General features: G+C 34.4%; 1 protein-coding gene across 2 annotated transcripts; it reads left to right on the forward strand.

The window, feature by feature from the left end:
• Positions 1-3,274: 3,274 nt before the first annotated feature.
• On the forward strand, positions 3,275-18,894 carry LOC136821016 (cytochrome P450 2C21-like). Of its 2 annotated transcripts, none has more exons than XM_067077251.1 (3): positions 3,275-3,372; positions 15,895-16,366; positions 17,334-18,894. In XM_067077251.1, exons 2-3 carry the CDS (start codon positions 16,015-16,017, stop codon positions 18,353-18,355), a joined length of 1,374 nt encoding a protein of 457 aa, XP_066933352.1. In that variant the 5' UTR covers positions 3,275-3,372; positions 15,895-16,014; the 3' UTR covers positions 18,356-18,894. The 2 variants fall into 2 exon arrangements, with proteins under 2 accessions (XP_066933352.1, XP_066933351.1); XM_067077250.1 differs by lacking the exon at positions 3,275-3,372 and adding an exon at positions 11,539-11,634.
• The last annotated feature ends 1,431 nt before the right edge of the window (positions 18,895-20,325 follow it).

The following is a 20,325-nucleotide window of genomic DNA, read 5'->3' on the forward strand; positions in this document are numbered from 1 at the left end:
ACTACATAAAAAATAAATGGCCTTTCAACGGAATGGTTGGTCAGAGTTATTTACACGTAGTCTTTCTAAAACGACGCCAGATAAAAGTGGACAAAGATCAGTGTCTGATTCCTTGATCATTTGAGGAGCGTAAGGAGCGATGGTCAAGTGGTCAACCTGGGTTCGAATCCCAGCTTCTTCCAATATTCTGTTCAGTTCATAGATAGCCGAGCCGTCTGGCCGTGGACCCCGTGAAAACAATCGAAAGACTGCCTAAAAGTCCTAGATTACTGGGCTAATCACGTGATTCTATCTAATCTTCTATCCATCTATCTATCATTTAACATTACCTAATTCCTTAAATAATTGGGAATTAAGCTGTAAGATACTTATCAATAGATTTCGAAAGCAAGAGTAAACACGTGAATAATTAGGAGAAAACCTGGCAACATTTCAAAAAAAATATTTTTGACCTGCATACCACGCTTTCATCAAAAAAACGTAATAAATGACCTTGACATTGACCTTGGCAGAAATTAAAGAAATTAATTGTTGATTAAATTTAAGAAAGTCATGTGTTTTTCTCTAGATCTTGCAAGCACTGACCTTTATATATAGACACTGGACCAAGTTTCTCAATCCCGGCTAATCAAAATCTTTGATAGAAGTTTTTTTGAAAAGTGGTACCCTAATGGCAGCACTACTCAATAGTGTTGTAAATGCATCGACAGTGCTAGATGTACTTCCCCTTGAAAACTTTTGATCATGTAAAGCCGTAATACGTTAATTTTTAACACTGCAATGGCTTCCTTACGGGTACCAATATAAAAAAACTTTGATCAAAGATGGTGGATATAGCTTGGTCCAGGGATATATAAAGTCCGGTCTCCACTTGCGCACGCTTCGATTGCACTTTTTCGAGCAAAGCTTCCACGCTATTGGTCAAAAGAAAAATGAAGCAACTCCATTGGCACGATCTGACGTAACGGTTGAAAAAAGTTGAAATGTGAAGCGCGCGCTACATTTTTATGACGTAATCTTTTTTCCAAGCAAAAAGGATTGAAGTCAAAAATTGCAATCACAGCGCGCACAAGTGGAGACCGGCCTTAAGAACATGGTCACACGTGACTGTTCCGTTTCGCTCCGGTACGATTTTCGTTACGGATCGAATGTGTTCATATTGGTTTCGGAACGTTTCGGAGCAAGAAAACGGAGCAGTTCCGTTCCGATGAATGTGTAGCGAAACCGTTTCGTAATTTTTTGCTTTATAACGTCTTCTTTTTTTTGACCTTTCGAATTTTGACGTTCACACTTGTTTCGGAACCGTTTCGGAACAGAACCGTAACGCATGAACATGGTCTAAAGATCAGTGCCCTCTATGTTAGTGCTAGAATCTACCAATCGATCGGACATTTTTGAGGTTAGGTCATTTTAACACTTTGGTGGTCTCAAGGAAAATCTTATTCAATCCTGTCTTTTCTCGTTTTTACATAAAACAACGTCAATTCAAAAACGTAGTCTTATAAATGCACCTACATAGCTTGTACCATATAGCAAGCATAAAGACGCCATAACAATATTCATATGACATCCATGACGTACATATAACGTTTTTTGGACGTCGAAACAACGTTGTGAACCAGCTTTTGTAAAGATCACTTTGCTAAGGTCATACACGCAATCATGATTGCGTTAAAAAGCGTGTAAACGGTTGCAAAAAAGAAACTGTCAACTAATTTTCGCACGCAGTAAAAACGGTATGTGCTTATTTAAGGATCCCTAGAAAATGAGGTTTTACATCAACGTCATCAAATATTCAATCAAAGTTTAGAATTTCTCCTTGAAATAATTCTCTCAAAATACAGAGGAGTTCAGGAGTACAGCGACATAGATTTGAAAAGCCCGAAGGGCTAGATGTCGGGCTTTAAGCCATCACAGGCAAAAAAAAAAAATTGAATATCGGAAAAAACATTGTTGCTATTGTTTTCAAAAACCCGGGAAGCTTTTGATTAGTCAAGCGCTGAAATTCTATTGTAATTTCACGTGACTTAGGTAGGATTTCCTACCTAACCTCACCACACTTTTCAGCAAAAGCCCGACATCTAGCCCTTCGGGCTCTACAAATCTATGGACAGCGACAATACCAAATGGATTTTAATGGAAATCCAATTCTAGTTCTTTACTTGGATGTCTTCTTTTACCCATGACCATTAGTGAGTTTATGTATTTGCACTGTTTAGGACGCGTAAAGTGACTGAAGCAATTTGGAATAACCCGCGGTTTTAATCTGCAAAATCGAGGACGGTAAAAGTGCTGATTTACCGTCGTCTTCAGTCAGTCAGGATGTAGACAAATTAGAACCTCACCGTCTCTGTCGCAGAAAAACACATATACATAAACTCTGTATTGTTTTTATTAACGGCGGATCAGTGACGAAGAGCCGCATCAAGAAAAGACTGGAGTCGTTTATAATGCGTGTAATACAGTAGTATAGGCGTTATAGGATAATACGATTATTGTTACGGTATTTAGTTGTATAAACTTGTTCCCTCCATTACTTTTTGCTTTATTTCTATTATGTCTGAATTAGTCGTCTAGCTTGCTAGACTGTATCAAGAACCATTTTTAGGTATTTTACAGTGTAAGATCAAGGTTGGGCTTTCAACCATGACCGTGCATACCGTGGCTGAATGGTCTACCTTAGTGCCATGGCTATATACTTTGTATATAGCTATAGAGGGTTGCTAGAAAGGAGAATAATTTATTTTTATATCATGTCCACAAGGAAAGTTAGGCGGAAGGATCATCAGCAATCAAACTCAACGCTTTTTTGACGATGGTTTACAATTTTTTTATAGTTATAGGTATAGTTATATACACCAATGTCAGTACTATAAATAAGTATTGACACACAATTTAGCTAACGTTTCTATTCTTCTAAATAAAGATTTGATCATAAAAATATACCCAGTAATTGGTTACTTAAATGAGGCGAGAGGGAGAATTGATTTTAAATGCTGAAAAAAAAATTTAAAGAAATTAGATAGGTCAGGTCACCTTTCAAATTTTAAAAAGTTTCATTTTTTATCTTTTAATTGTTTATTCAAAAAAGGAAGCATTTTTCACAAAAACAAAAAGAACTGCAACAAAATAACAAAAGATTCAATTGTCAACAATAGATTAAACAAACAATTAGTAAACAATGGATTTGACCTTCACTGCTTAAGAAATCAGTATAAAAAAGGACGAAACTTAAACTGACTCAGTTGAACATCAGGCTTCATCAGTACACTCACCAACAAATAAAGAAGTTATTATTTCCGACTCAAAAATAAATCACGTGTCAATCAGACTCAAAAGTTTAATCGAAGATACAATCACCCAACCAATGCAGTAAGTTCTTTCTTGCTTTTACTGGACACAATGACACAGTAACGATTTATCGCAGAAAGTATAATGAATTATACACCGCCTTCTCACAGACCTATCTCACTGGAAGAATTGGCAAAAATATCATCCCCGGTGAAATGTTTTACTACAATTTTCGTCCCCACTGAATAAACCAATCCTCACTGCAAAATATGCTATTTTACCTTCCGTACTGAATTTTGACTTTCAATTTTGACTTAAAAACAATGGAATTTAAATCCTCAGCCACAAAAACTATGGGAATATTAATCCCCATCGAGTTTCAGTCCGTTATTTTTACCCCCACTATCTGAAAAAATCCTACTGGGTCTGTGAGAAGGGGGTGTAATTATTCGATTGCCAAGTCTAACGATTCGAATTCAATTCACTGGATCAATATAATAGAATAGTTAACTCTCTCTAATTCGATCTCGAACGGAAAGCCTTGATTTGTTCGAGCTACAGAGAGATTCGAATTATAAAATGTTTTGCGAGGGTTTCCACTTGACGGGGACTGAGAATTAGTTTGCATTATAAAAAGATTCGAATAATAGAAGTTCAAATTTGAAAGATTGGTTTAAGATAGAAACAATAGAGTACACTTTTTTTTATACAAGAGCATCCAAAATATTTCAGGCCTTTGGATGTTCTTAACTTTTTCAGTTTCAAGCCTAATAATGTTCTTAACGTGTTCTTATTTTGACCATCTTGTGGGTATTTTTTACCATTTTCCTAAAAAATATGGTGTTTTTGAGTCCCCAAAGCCTTAAAATGTTCTTAACTTGTTCTTAACATTTTAGCTATCGAAGCCTTATGTTCTTATATAGTTTGTTCTTATAAAGAAACGTGTATTTGACTGGCGTCAATAATTTTTTTGACATGAAAATAATCGTGTTTCCTGTTATGTGGCATTAAATTAGAAATACTTGATTGATGGCCTTTGACCTAGCCTGGAAGACATGCAGAGATGCACATAATTTCAATCAATGTATAATTGTCCACTGTCTGCTATTACACAAAAATTCTTGTCACAATGATCGAATAGATAAGGGAACGGTAAAAAAATTTGATTATCGGATAAAAAATGACGAAAGCAAGATTTTTTCACGTAAATTTTAATGTACTGGTTATACCTAACCAGCTTCATTTATGAAATTTCTGAAAAAAAATTCAAATAGCGGACCCAAACTCGACGGTGATTGATATTTCCATGTTTTTTTTATGGCTGGGGATTTGAATTCTATTGTTTTCGAGCCATAAAAGTTTGTAGGGTGGAAAATTAGCACGATATTTTGCAATGAGGATTTGCTTATCTGATTAATTTTCCACTGGGGTCGATATTTTGGCTAACTTTTCAGTGTGGAGGGGGCCCAGTGGGTCTATGAGAAGGGTGTGTACTAGAATAAATCTGATGGTAAGTTGTGACTGAATGACTATTCCTAATTCAAACCCGTAAATGTTAAACGCTTTTATTGCCGTAAGCCGTGTGTCTTAGCCTTAGACCGAAGGAAAATATACCATCACTCTCGTCCTGTTGGAGGCAGTTTACACATGACCTTTGTTATCTGAAATTATCAATTAGAATAACTCTATGTCGGTAGCAAGCTGGATAAATCTTTAATAGAATCATCAATTAAAACATGATTTATTTATTTCAATACCTCCTAAATACTTAATTATCATAACTGCAACCTACGCAAAAAAATGGATAAACCTTTCAAGTAAATATTTTTTCTTAAAACCTTGTATTAATTAATCCTACTCAAATCCTTCAAACTTGGACATATGCCAGATGGTAAATAGAAAAAGGAACAATTTCTAGACTTGTCAGACTTCCCGCTGAAGTCAGGTTGTTGTTCCCGCCTTCATTACTTCTCCTGACAGAATGCAAAGAATGTCAAAAATAAAAAATCGTAGCACGCATTTCTTGTTTTAGGGGGGAGTGTAGTGATTGTAATTGGCACGAATTGGCATAAAATTTGGCAATAAGAAATAATGAAATTGGAATCTATCAGACACTTTTTGGGCTTCCACAGGAAATACAAATCTTGTCGAACCCCCTAGTTGAAATTACTAGAGCCTCCTTGGAATTCAAGACAAAAGTGACCTCAACTAAACTCAGAAAAAATTTCCTTTTGTGACCCCAAAGAAACTGTCTTTGCTATATAAGATTTTGATTGTCATTTCGGCATTGACATCTTTACATATAATAAGGTAAAATTATTTTTCTGGGATTCACATCAGATTGTATTCACAGTGATTACATAAACAGATTTCTTGGAATCAAAGATATCAATCTGAAAAAAATCGGACTTTGAGTTGCTGACGTGTAACCGACCTGTCAATTTATGACATTGATCTTATAATTAGATGCTCTTAATTTCGACCAGAAATGGGATAATTAAATCTAGATGAAGCCAACTAAATTGGTCTTTTAAAGAGCTTTGATGAAACCATATAGCCTTCTTATTATCGATAAACAAGATATAGGTATATAGGTTGGTATCCCAGGAATGTTATACAACTTAACGGGGCTTTAGGTATCAGTTATTAGAATATTTATTTTGAGCATAACGCGTTGAAAGATCTCTTCGGTGACCACGATTGTTTCTTTTTGGTAAAAAAAATCACTTTCTCAAAGTAAAAAAATAGTATTAAAAAAAATCAAAAATAGCACTTGAACACTCTACTTGCTATTTGCTCAGAGATGGGTCAATGTTAAGTGGAGAATTCCAGGGAAAAGATAGGTGCCCTACCTTCGGGATGATAGCTAAAGAACATAGGGAGCATTTGGGTATAAGGTTAACCAAGCCTACATATAGCATTAGATGAACGTTGAAACAACGTGTGCCAGCTGGGAATTTACTCATGGGAAGTTTTTCTAATAAAAATCCAGAGTACACCCCTATATCACAGACCCGCTGAAAAAAATTTCGTCCCCGGTGGGAAAATACCCTAATTCGAAATTCAATGTTTAAAAATTCCACTTCAAAACCATCCCCACTGGAATTTTTGAACCTTGGAACAATAGAATTTCTATCCCCATTGGGATTTCAGTAGGAATTTTAATCTCCCGTGAGAAATAAAGTTCCACCAGGGCTGTGAGACAGGGGTGTCATACATTGAAGAAATTTCCTTGTTTCATTAGAATAATCAATTTGTTAATGAAGACATTCTTATAAAAGCTATAAGTTAATCATGTTGTTGACTTAAATATTGCTCTTGTACAGATTAAATTGAAGTGGCAGTAGATTAAGCACGAGGATTATATATAAAAAGTCACGATATAGTTTTCCCTCACTGACGTGTCCTAATACACTTTTTCTTTATAAGAACAATTTTAAAAGAACAATGAGGCTCAAAAATGCCAAAAAATAAGAACAATTTAAGAACAGTGGAGAGGTTGAAGTTAGAGAGTTATAGCAAAAAGAATCACTGGTTTCTAAAATCCTCTAAATAGTAAAGTAAATAGGCAAAACTTGTTTTTTACCTTAGAAAAAATAAGAACAAAATAAGAACAATTCAAGGCTCAAAGTGCCAAAAAAATAAGAACAGCCGAGCCTCAGCAAAAATTTAATGGTTCTTATAAAAAAAGTGTACAGAATTACACTCTTTTTTTCTTATAAGGACAATGAGGCTCAAAATCGCCAAAAAATGATGAGAATAATTTAAGAACAATGCTGAGCCTGGAATCACTCAATTTCAAAAAATTTAGGAGTCAAAGCAATGACTTTGATAGAAATTAAAATAAATTACTTATGTCCTTCGAGACAATAATCAAGAGATAGCCATAAGGGTCAGTGGAGAAATCTGGGGAAAGGGGTCGCGCTCTCCCCTACAGTTTCAGGTAGACATTTATAAGAAAAAGGAAGCCTTCCGGTTGATTACCCTTGACTGTGGTCGCAAACTTACTTCTTATTAACTTATTTGCGCGTAAATTGAGATGGTGGAAATCCTATCAAACATCAAATTAAAGCCTTTAAAAAAAACCTGAATACACTTGAAGGTAAAGTGGCGGGGTTTTAGCTGTTATTATACTCGAATTTATTAGATAAAATTCGGCAATTAGGGTTAACTCTAAATTTAATTTTTCGATCCAGTGTATATCTTGAGATTATTAAAAAAAATAGATGACACCCCTTCTCACAAAAACACTGGGACCCCTTCCCACTGGAAAAATTTGCCAAAGTATCGCCCTCGGTCGAAAATGATCCTCCAATTATTGCCCCCAATGAAAATAATCATAAACCAATCCTCATTGCAAAATATTATGCTATTTTTCAAAATCCCCACTGAATTTTCTGACTTGCAAACAAAAGAATTGAAATTCCGAACCATAGAAAATATGGAAATATCAATCCATATCGAGTTTTGGTCCGTTATTTTTACCCCCACTGGCTGAAAAAATCCCACCGGGTCTGTGAGAAGGGGTTGTTAGATGTAATGTTATACTGGTATGTGAAGGGGAGGTTTATAAAATAAAATTTGTGGCGATAATTTTCACATAATTGATTTAAGTGACGTTTTAAGTGGTTTTTGAAAGTACCTCTTATAACGCTTTTTATAGAAATGAAATTCTTCAGCATCAGCATGATCTATTTATTGCAAAATGTCTGTCACTTCATTTGGAATTAGTTGAAAGTTTGTATTTGATTTTAATGGTTTATGGACCACTGAAGATCTTTTACAGGGTTTCCCGAAAAAAAGTATCGAGTCGTACCACTTCTATAGAAAGAAAGTTCTTGTGTGTGTTTCACTAAATTTGCAATGTTTGTCAAAGTTTCTCTCTGTGTCATATTAATTGTCATGGGACATCTTTTATGAATAACTTTTACAAAAAACAATTCTCAATAACTTCAACGTCATGAAAATTGTAAAGAAAGTTAATTCTTTTTAATCTTTGTTAAAGAGTTAAACACACGAAACAACCTTCTACTCAGAATCATGTTCGAACGCGATACTTTTTTTTGGGACACCTTGTACAGTGCTTTAGTACGTAAAGAAGGAAAATGATTCATTACGCAAATTTTATGATGCAATTGTAGGAGAGGCTACGGGTTTCAAACTGTGTCAGTATTCGCCCTAGCCTGGATTTCCAGACTGTAAACTATTTCACAGTCTAGTTTTTGATATTTTTATGTTCTGGTTTACAGCCTGGTCTCTCTAGAGCGATTTGCATTCTCTTTAAGAGAATGCAGTCCGCTTGCTTGCGCTCACTTCGCTAAAGCTGTAAGGGCCAATCTACACAGCGCCGAGCATTTCTAAAGTAAAAATAGGATAGTCCTCCAGTTGCTAGTGAGGATAGGGCTTTCTGTTACATTAAAACATGAAAAAGAAGAACACAGAGGTAAGTTCATTTTCCAAGAAAACATGGTTGGTCATGATAATGCATGCAAACTTTTTTATGGACTTTGGTGTAATCTTTGGATGTTTTAAACAGTTTTAGATCTTGTAAGACTGATTTTTATTAATTTCTATTTTGCTGCCCTGGGTTGACTAGGAAACATGGGTTTGCACTTTCAATCTCTAGGGAGACCAAGCTCTATAATTTTAGAACTTTGTATGTTGAGGTAATTTTTGTTTTTTCTAAAATTTTGAGCTTGGATATCCAGGCTATATTCGCCCTTTTTCTGTCAGTGCTTTGAAGAAAAAGTGTTGTTGTTTCAGTGTTTTTTTTAATTTATTTAAAAAATATATATCCAAGAACAGGTAAAAAGGGATATCAAAAAGCCGAAAATATGGAGATTTTTTCACCCTTAGTGTGTAGCAGATATCTATGATTTTTATGGTGTTCTACATCACGAGATACACGAAGCGCTAAACATTCCAAAAATTAGATCAACATTGATCATTTGTCGTTAAAACAAACAAATAACTTTACATTATCCAAACCAAACCCTACGACTAAGGTTATTTATTACACTGATAGGTCAAAAAAATCGAAATGTAATATTATATTCACGGCAAATCTCAAACAACTTAAAGGACAAGTGACGTCATTGCAGTGACAGTCTGTCAAAGATATTGATAAGAACGATAGCTCTTGAATTTATTACTGTCGCCAGTTTTAGTGATATGAAAAATTTGAGCAAAAACTAGCCTAAGGATCTTATGCTATGATTTCTCCTTTTAAATTCTGATAGCGAAATGAATAGCATGGTTACGAGTTTTTAAATTTTCCAGGTTCTAATTACAATTAAAAACACAGCCAATTGAATGTTGTTATTCTTCCACTGGTCACTTTCTTAGAAAAAACGCAAGTTCCTATTTTTAATTTTAGTAAGTGAGGACGGCCCTAAATTTGAGCCTCTTACTGTAAATTTTTAAATGCAGAAGTTTGAGCAGAAAGCACGGCTAGGCTATAGCAGGGATTATGGTGAAATATTTTTTGTTTATCAATGAAGCTTAATAGTAGTAAATGTAACGAGAGCGCTTGATCATTAGTAGGATACATCTTTGGTGAAAGTTTGAAGACAATTGGATCAACCATTCTTAAGAAATTCAATTTTTTAGGTTTGATGACGTCATTGATTATGACGTAATAATCAGTTTTTGCGGTTTTCGCAAAAATCAGCGAAAAAACAATTAGGTTACACATCAGGTTAGAAACTACATCATAGTACCCTTCATGTTCAGTCATTTGTTTGGTTGTTTTCTGTCGACTAATGCGATCTAAAAATTATGGTAATCTTAAGACATGCCATAACTTACTTACTTATATGTCAGGCAAAGCTTTAATACTGCAATTGCTTCTTCGCAGATACAACTTTCCGATCAAAGATGTCGGAGATATCTTAGTCCAGGCCCGGGGGGAGGGCACTCAAGGTAAACGACCGAACTCACGTGCGGCCCTTAATGGTCTTTTTTTCAAGCTTCCCAAAGTGCACTGCTGTGAGGGTCGAAATGACCTAAGAAGAGAAAAAGTTCCCTCTGAGGGTGTAAGAATTGTAAAAATTGACCATATAAACCCCTGTGTGTAACGGTTTCAATTTCTCTACATATTCTTGATTCACCATGGTCTTACTTAGTTTGTTCTTAAATATTCGCCAGAGCTGAGCCTCAGATTGTTCTCAATTTGTTCTTCGGTTTTGACAAAATTTTCAGCCTTCTGCTTTTATAAAAAAACGTGTATTATCAAGAACCAATACATTTTACCTTGAACCAATACCTTGAATCTTCAGTTTAGAGTTTATTGGATCAAGCTGACGTACTGATACGAACAATTGTGGGATAGATCTAAAAATGATAAAAAAAGTATTTAACTTTAATTTTTGGTATGATGATAAAAAAAGCTACATTGTGGTTTTATCACAGATCAGACACACCCAAATCTAAATGAAAACCGTAATAAGATCTTATTTATTTGACACACCCTATAATAATCTAATATATAATCTATATAGATTTTGTAAGGGTAGAGGGTCAAAAATGCTGACCAGTGAATTTCCAATCCCTGCAGTATTTCGTATCTACAATCTGAATATTTTGACAAGAATTCCCTCCCCCTAGTATCAATGTTGATGGGTAGAAAGGCTGCCACTATGCTCAGAAAAAGCTCACATCAACACTGAAATTAGGGGAGAAGGGATTTTCGAGAAATTGCCACATATTTTGTCACTGATTGTAGACACTGCCAGGAAAGAAAAAAGTTAAGATTTAAAGATTAAGGGGTCGTGACATTATTTGATATGAAAAATTTAAACGTCTAAAACCACTAAAAGTATGTACGTGCTTGCTGTGCTCTCTGATGCAATGATAAAATACCGCACCACCGTGTAACAAGGCACATTCTTGGCGTAACTTTGGGATTTTCTATACAAGTAAAAAAACATTTTTTTTGAATCATCAAAGATTGGGTTTAAACAAGAATTTTAATTCCAATGTTACAATGTCAATTGAACTATAAGAACATTTAACATTTTTGAAGCCTTCTTAACTTTTTGGGTTTCAGGACTAAAAATGTACTTAAAAAGTTTCCTTTTTCAGCAATTATGAGAGAGTATTTTGTAAGAAATTAAACTTGAAATTGAAATCGAGCCTAGAAAGCTTTCCACTTTAAAGTTTAATGTTCTTACATAAAAAACATAGAGTTAACCTAGAGTTATATCATTCATTAAAAAATTGGAAAATGAGAAATGCAATAAATACCGAAAACTAGTTTTAAATGCAAGTTGTTCAAGGCAGCGAGTGGACTTTAAGGCATGGCACCATTGAAGAGGACGACCTAGAGAGATGAGGTTAGATTTGGTAAGTGTGAATTCTTTTTTGTAGCTTTCATGTGAAAACCGTGTGAGCGAAATTTGACAAACAATTATACAGCCCCTTCTCACAGACCCGTTAGGACCCGGTTTTTTCAGCCAGTGTGGATAAAAATAACGGACTGAAACTCGATGATAATTGATATTCTCAATTTTTTTATTGTTGGGGATTTCAATTATTTTGTTTTTAAGTCAGAAAATTTGGTGGGGATGAGGATAATAATTGGGACGATAGTTTGGTCAATTTTTTCACAGTGGGAAGGGTTTCCAGTGGGTCTGTGGGGGTATAATGATCTTTACAAATGGTTTTAACATTGTTGTAAAAAAGGCATGCTCACATTTAGCGAAAAAAACTTTATTTAAAACTGGTATTTGGTAAGTGCGGCTCTTTTTCAAAGGTTTTAAAGAAGATAAGGCCATAACCTTTCTGAACCTTTTATCAGTACCATTTTCGCAAAGGCTTAGTAGAAATGCGAAACACAATACAGTCAATCTTCTATCTTCTCTAATTGGAACCTCTATCATTCAACTCCTTTATTCTACTGTCACAAAATTTAAATTTTAGACAAAATTTACAATACATAATATTTGAGAAAAAAGGGAAATTCCCACGAAATCTTATAGCTACAATCAATTTGGAAGCGCTCTACTTATGTTGGAAGGGTATAGTTTTAACTCTGAGACTTAAGACTTAGGACCTTAGGATCTGAGGATCCAAAAGTTCAAAAATGGTCCAATAAAGCTCACAATATAGCCTGGAAGTCTATAAACCCGAGCCAAATTGAAAAATCTGATTAAATTTGAGAGATGGCCCAAAATCGACTTTCTCACCCGAACTCCAAATTTCGAAAAACGAGGAAATAAGCTTTATTTTTAATAGATTTCGACCATAATTGTAGCAAAGGCTCAGAGCTGTTCTGATATTTCCTTATATAAGATCACGCCAAAATAATATACCTTCGCCTTGATGACTTTTTAGCTTGACGTATTTATGTATACGTCACTAAGCGAGCTGTTTACCACAATTTTCCCTGCCCTATTAATTTTCTACTTAGCTCAATCTGTTATGATTTGTGAAATACGTCGCTTGTGAATGATATTGATTTGAGAGATTTCCCTAATTACATCATAAACAAATTATCATACTGACGTCAGTATTATCAAGAGTCGAAGATCACTATCGGTATTTTTTTATATTATTTGCCTGTCTTGGACGTCGGATTGATGTTGTTTGAATGTCTTGGACGTATGATTGGTCTTGGACTTCAGGTTGACGTTGTTTGAAGGCCTTGGACGAAAATTGACGACGTTGTTTTGGAGGTCATGGACGTTAAATTGACGTTGTTTGAATGTCTTGGACTTCAGGTTGACGTTGTTTTGATGTTTTGATACCAGTTGGGTAAGCGTAAAATTAGGTGGTTGATTGGATTTTGTCTCATATAGTTGGGGGATGGGTGGTTCAAGACAATTTTGGCTAACCCCACCCCTACCGTTCGAAACATCAACAAACCTAAGTACACAAACTTTTTCTCTGGAAAAGCGTAATTTTGCTTACAAAAAGAGTACAAATTAAATATTGATTTCTCACGTCTTACCTCTGAAAGCAGTATTAAGAAGGCTTGTGTAAGTGTGGGAGTCTTTGTAAACAATATTATAGTCGAATATCAAAAGACATTAAAAGCAATTATTGCTTGCTATTGATGCTTTAATATGACTGATGACCTAGCTGCCGAATTTTTTTAATTTAGAAATTTTGGCCAGGTCAAATAAACAAGTAGGTCAGATTGATCGACCTACACGTTTTTTTCATAAGAACAAACTATATTCAAAATATTAAGAACAAGTTAAGAACATTTTAAGGCTTCGCGGATTCTAAAACACCCAATTTCTTAGGAAAATTGAAAAAATTGCTCAAAAAACGGTGAAAAAATAAGAAAATGTTAAAAACATTTTTAGGCTTGAAAGAGAAATATTAATAACATCCAAAGGCTATAAAAATTTTGGCTGTGTTTATTAAAAAAAACGTGTAGTCAATTTACTCAAAAGCCAATTTTTAGAAATATATTACCTAGAAAGTAAAATAGATTTTTTGGTTAATTTAAGATTTCTAACACTGAAATTTTAGGAAATATACCAGTTATTTCGTAAAGTGGAATTCCTAAATTGACTTTTGAAAATACACTTTTTCAGAATAATTTTAGAAGAAAAATGAGGCTCAAAATTTAAACATTTCAAGTGTTATAAAGCCTCCGAACCTCAATTTTGACCTATACAAAAAGATTATAAAAAACAAAATTTCAGGTGCCGAAAAATCAGAAAGCCGAGCCTCAACAAACTGATTCTTATTTAAAAGAGCAGCATGTTGGGTCTTTATACAATTGTGATAATTTTTTTTTTTGTAATCAGGGTGTGGTGTTTAAAAAATGTTACATTTCTATGAAAATTAGACCAAAATACTTACGCCTAATGTTCTTTACTCTACTATGTTTACTCGCTTATCTATTTTTTTTCTTTTTGATAAAAATCTCCTGTGGTTTGTTGGGAAGTGAACGAATTTCAAAATTTTCATTTGATATTGAGTCTAGTATGAACACTAGGGATTAAATTGACAAGAAATCCAATCCCACCTTCTATGTAAGAGGCGATTACATCATTTTTAAGTCACTCCCACCACCAAGGAATTTCCCGAGCATTATGTATGGAGTTAGGAGTTTAGACACTTTACTCTTAATCTTAAAGAGGATACCTTTTTGTCCGCTAATTAATTTTTCGAACATTTTCCAACCCCCTCCCGCTTTTAATTTTTGGGAAAATGTTTTAGAAAGTCCCCTCTTTTGCCCTAATTCTGCCGTATTAGCCTCATTTTTAGAAATTTTTCACTCAGGACATTTTATTCCAGGGACTCATTACGTTTTTAGAATTTATCCACCCACCCCGCTTATTCCTAACCCCCCTTTTATTAAGTACCCGAGAGTAAGATGTTACTGAAATTTTAAAGTTTGATAATTTGCCCATTGCTGAAAATGATTTTTTTCTCAAAAACACCGGTAGAAAAATAGCTTAACAAGCTAAAACTATTTATTATACTGAATCTTTTAACCCTATTTTTATCAGGGGGGGGGGTGTTTTCCACCAGGCTGGCACTCTTTTGCTAATAGCTCACTGAAAATTTTTTTTAACACTCTGAAAGTTTTTGACTTTTAATATAATCCTATTAACAGCATGTATACCAAATTTTACAATTATACACCGACCAGATCAGGTTTTATGACTTTTTTGTCCAGGCATATCATAAAATCCAGCTAAAACCCTGTAAAATCCCAAAATATTAAATTTAGCATAACTTTTGATCTAGGCAACCAACTGACTTCAAATTTTGACAGGTTTTAGGTATCAATAACAAATTTTAAAAAATATTTAAAAAATTGTCAAAAACTGCTGACGTCATCAAAAATGACGTCTTTTTTTTTTGAAAAAATTTACTCATTTTCTGCATGGATTTAAAACGTCAATTTTATTAGTATGTTAAAAACCGGCAAATATGTTAAAGATACTTATTTTGGATTTTAGAAATTCAAAACAGAATTGAAAAATCTCCATTCGTTCAACTTTAATTGCTATTTTATTGAATAGTACTTTTTCATTGGTCAGAGATATGTGTGAAAGTTTGTGATGACGTCATCACCTTTATGATGACGTCATCAACCCAAATTTTTTTCTATGAACTCGTTTTATGGTAGAGAACATTTCTGCAAAATTTCAAGTTCATACCTTTTCTAGATCAAAAGTTATGCAAGGCTGGTGGAAAACACCCCCCCCCCCTTGAGAATGCAAAATCCGAAAAAGCCTGATAATAATAGGGTTAAATAAATCAAAAACAAATACAAGAATTCTTCTGAGCTAAGTCAATTAAAACTATCCTACACCTATCCCGTTTACCACTATTTCAAATTCTTTTCGGCTTAACAATGCAAAATTGAGCGATCTACAAAAATAAGCGCAAAGATGATCTGGACAATCAAGACAAACAGATAATTTATTCTTAACAACAAAAGAATATTTAGTTAATGTTAATGTTAATTGTGTTTTGAACAAACGAGGCTAATTAAAAAGGCTTGTACCAATACTTTCTCTTCCTGTTTCGGAGTAATCGAGACAAAAAAAACTGAGAATGAGGCCTAATTTGATTGTACAAATACCTCAAATGTCTTTAAATGCCAAGCTTATATCAGTGAACTTCTCATTTCAGATTAAAACCTTGAAGGGCAAACAAGAGAAGACATTATACATCGAGTAGCAATCCAAGACAATAGAGATATCAAGAAGCAATCCAGGGAAAGTCAGAGATCGCCAAGATAGATAGATCAACATGATTGCGTTACTCATTGCATTCATTGCAGTATTGACTTCATATTATTTTTGGACGAAAAACAATTCTAGCAATGCTACAGGCAAGAAACAGATTTTACCGCCCTCACCTCCGAGGCTACCTGTACTGGGAAACATACATCAATTAATCAAACAAAAGAAAACCAAAGAACTACACCAAATCATAACAGACTATTCAAAAGAGTTGGGATCAATTTTCACTTTTTGGTTTGGCGATCGACCAGTGGTTTTCATTAATGATTATCATATGGCAAAAGAAATGTTAAACTCTTGTGAATGTAGTGGAAGACCTCAAAGACTTGCCGGTGAAATTGTATCCAAGAACTTTCAAGGTATACTTCGTTGTCTCTATTTGAAGTTTGACCTTTTCTCTGATCATTTGTTTTATTGAAAGGAAATTCTAGTTTAAATTTAATTCAGCTAATTCCCAGCTGGCACACAACGTTTTTTTAACGTTTTTCTAACATTCGCAACATCCATATAACATTAGATAAACGTTGAAACAACGTTGTGTGCCAGCTGGGTTCCTTTGTTATTCAGCCAATACTTTAATTCTTCAACGAGGGTTGGTGAAAATGCGGTCCACCGCAGATATAAATTTTTGCCTAATTTGGCCTTGATTTTCCGTGAAAAATGCAAAAGGCTTTATATACTTTGAGTTTTGAATGTGAGATTTAGGACTTTAACTAATCGAACAACACCCTAAAAGGTAGCCCTGAAAAGTAAACGAAAATTTTTTAAAAAATTGCGAAAGTTTATAATTTTTAAGCTTGACTGAGAAACCAATTAGTACTGTGACCCCAGAGTTTGACCCAAACTCTAAAATTGATTATATTAGAAATATGAAGACGGAGGAAGTGATTTAGTTTCGAGGTACATCAATTGTAAATTAATTGAAAAGAAGTTGCAGTATACCTTTTTTTATAAGAGCATCCAAAAATTTTTAAGCCTTCGGATGTTCTTAACTTTTTGAGCTTTGAGCCTAAAAATGTTTTTAACATATTCTTATTTTGACCATTTTGTGAATATTTTTGACCATTTTCCTAAGAAATAGGGTGTTTTTGAGTCCGCAAAGCCTTAAAATGTTCTTCACTTGTTCTTAACATTTTGACCGTCGAAGTCTTATGTTCTTATATAGTTTGTTTTTATAAAAAAAACGTGTATATCAAGATCCATGTAATGACAGCTTGGTGAAAATTGACAATTAAAATTTTGGTCACATAAAACATGTACATAGACAAACAACATCATTCGCAATTAAGGTGATTGAATTTTGATTGGTTCTTTCTCTATTTTTAGGTCTAATAGTGACTGACGAGCTGGAAAAAGTCCAAAAACGACGAAAAATAATTCACAACGCTCTCTCTTTCTATGAGAAAAACAATTTAGAAAAAAACCTTCAAGAAGAGGCTGACGAACTTATCGAGACCATCCGCAAAGAACAGAAATGTAACCAATACGTTTCGCTGAGTCAGCACTTATCATTGTGTGCTAATAACTTATTCACCAGACTTCTCTTTAATAAGAGATGCACAAGCATTGATGGTATCTTTGCTACCATACAAAAACTTTTAGACTTACTGATGAAAGGATTGACCATCTCAAACTTATTGGAAGGATTTCCAGCACTTCGCAAATTGCCTGTGGGCCGTTTTATGTTTTTGGATCTTTACGTCAAAGGTATGTTCGGTCTGATTGGCAAAGAATATGAGCAACACAAATCTAAATTACCGGCAGACGAAACAAATGGAGCCTCGGATTTAACAGATATTTTGATCAACGAGGATTCAAATTTAACCAGGGATAATATCGAAGTTCTGCTTTCCGACACGATGGTCGCCGGAATTGATACTACGATGAGCGCTATGAAATTAACTGTCTACAATTTAGCCAAATATACAACGGAGGCCGAGATATGTTTCAAGGAAATCCAAGGAGTTCTTGATGATAAGAAAAACATGACCCTTGAGTTATCACAAAAATGCCATTATCTTCGTGCATTTTTACATGAGTCCTTAAGAACACAAGACGTGTCACCGCTCGGAGTACCGCACCGTGCACAAAGAGACATTGAAATTGAGGGATACGCAATTCCAAAAAACACTACAATCTTTTTCAACTTGTACGCCATGCATAATGATGAAAGTCTTTTCGAGGAACCTCATTTATTCAAACCGGAGCGTTTTTTAAACACCGATGGTGAATTCGTTCAAAACGAGAAATTTGTCGGTTTTTCGATCGGTCGTCGACGATGTATCGGGCAAAACTATGCAACGAAATCGTTACTTTACATTTTAACCAAAACTTGTACAGACCTTTGAACTAGAACTTCCCACTGAAGGAATTTATCAGACTAATATTAAATATGATACGACACTTAAAGTGAGAAACTTACACCTCGAAAATGACAGAACGCCAGGAAAATTCGGATAAAAGGGCTATCCAATAATTTTGTAAGAATGTCAAAATTTTGTCAATAATATTTATTTTTTCGACGACAAAACTTAACATAACTATATAACCAAATATCAAACATGTAATTTATTTCTAAAAACTAAATTGTAAAATATATTTTACTTTTTTAATTAAGTACACACAAAACTCCCTATCTAAGCGAACTGTTGAAAAATTTAAATGCTTTTTATCCAAATTAACAAGCTTTTCTTAAATACTTTCTAAGAGTTGGACCCTTTTAAGTCGACAACTAAGCATAACACCACGAAAAATGTTGTAAATATCATTTTTAATTTTGTAATTAAATTTTATAAGAGATTTTTTTTTGGTAAATTTAAAATTGTCTATAAATACTAAATCGAAAAGAAGAAATATAATCATAAAAGATATAATAGTCAGATTTGAACGAGATTGTCTTGTAGATATACTGACTGCTGAGCAAGAACCCCTTATCTCTAGAGAGACTTTTAACCAAAATTTCTTCAATTTTCAAAATAATTTCTTCAATACTTTCGAAAAACTACTTATTTGACTTTTTAATCTTCTTTGAACAGTTTGTGATAAAAACTGGACCCAAAGAGAGTCTTTTCTGATTTTTGTAACCCTTAGAGAGACTTTAGAAGGTGAAAAACCCCGACCCTTAAGGCATACACATACCCAAGCACCATTCTTGCCTAAGTAAGCCCTCCCCGGGTCTTTCACGCAAGTCATCAACCACCTACTTATGATCGTGAACAAAAAAGCATCAGGGCCGACTAAAGTCAATTCAAAAAACGTAGCAGAATGCCCTTAGTGCTTAGACCCCTTTAATCAAGCAAGTACCCCTTGTCCTTCCCCCAATGCTAATGACCTGTTTTACGAATATTGATTTAACCCAGCCTCTTTTGCACAAGCCTTAATTCATCAATCACCTACGTACTTATGGTCTTGAACAAAAAAGCGGCAGGACCATCGATGTCAAAGCCCCGAAGGGGCTAGTCCCGAAACCCCTTTGATGCGGATCCATCGCAGGATTTTGAAAAATATGTCGCGTGAAAACAAAAAAAGAGCCAGATTAAATCCATTATTCTAAATGTGGTGCCAATCTTAAGGCTTCACTTTTTCTTGCTCGGAGAGCTTTTTTATTGCATTTTTGGAATCTCCGTTAAATTCTTTGTTAAAACGTTCGCTGCCTTTTTCAGAAATCGAAAATTTGACATCTTCTGACTTCTGTACACAATTGTAAGACCCTCCCCTTAGGTAAGAAGCAGTAGCATGGTGGGTCGACAGAAACTCTGGGAGGCGATTTAGAATTTCGACACACTCTATTAAAATAAGATATCTTTGTGTAACAGTTACGCTAGTGAAGCCAGCACGGAAATCATTGGGTACATATTCTCTTTTTGACTGAAACTGCTAATCCTAAGGTGCAAAACGCAAAGTAGTGCAGAATTTATTAATTAAAGACACTTTTTTGCGTATAACTTTCAACCAACCCTTCCATCCTTGACTGGGTTTCATCTAAATCCTAGACCTAAAAATAAAAACTCAAAAAAACCCTGTGTTTTAAAAATCATAAGCCTCAACCTTGCAACCAACTCGTTCCCAGACCCCGAGGCACCAAAGTTGTAGATGAAATAAACACACTTAGTCTAATTCGACCATTATGAGGCCTCAAGATGCGACAAAGTGTAAAGAAAAAATTCACCCGAAAGAAAAATTTTGTACAATGAAAAGAACTAACCGAGTTAAATAATTACCAAAAGGAAAAATCGAACATTAGCTTCTTTAGAAAAAGTTATCGAGAACCCCAATTTCATCTCGATTTTGCGTGAAAATGATCGGCAAAAGCTTAAAG

Source organism: Clytia hemisphaerica, unplaced genomic scaffold (assembly GCF_902728285.1).
Source record: "Clytia hemisphaerica strain Z4C2 unplaced genomic scaffold, Clytia hemisphaerica genome assembly, whole genome shotgun sequence".
NCBI lineage: Eukaryota > Metazoa > Cnidaria > Hydrozoa > Leptothecata > Clytiidae > Clytia > Clytia hemisphaerica.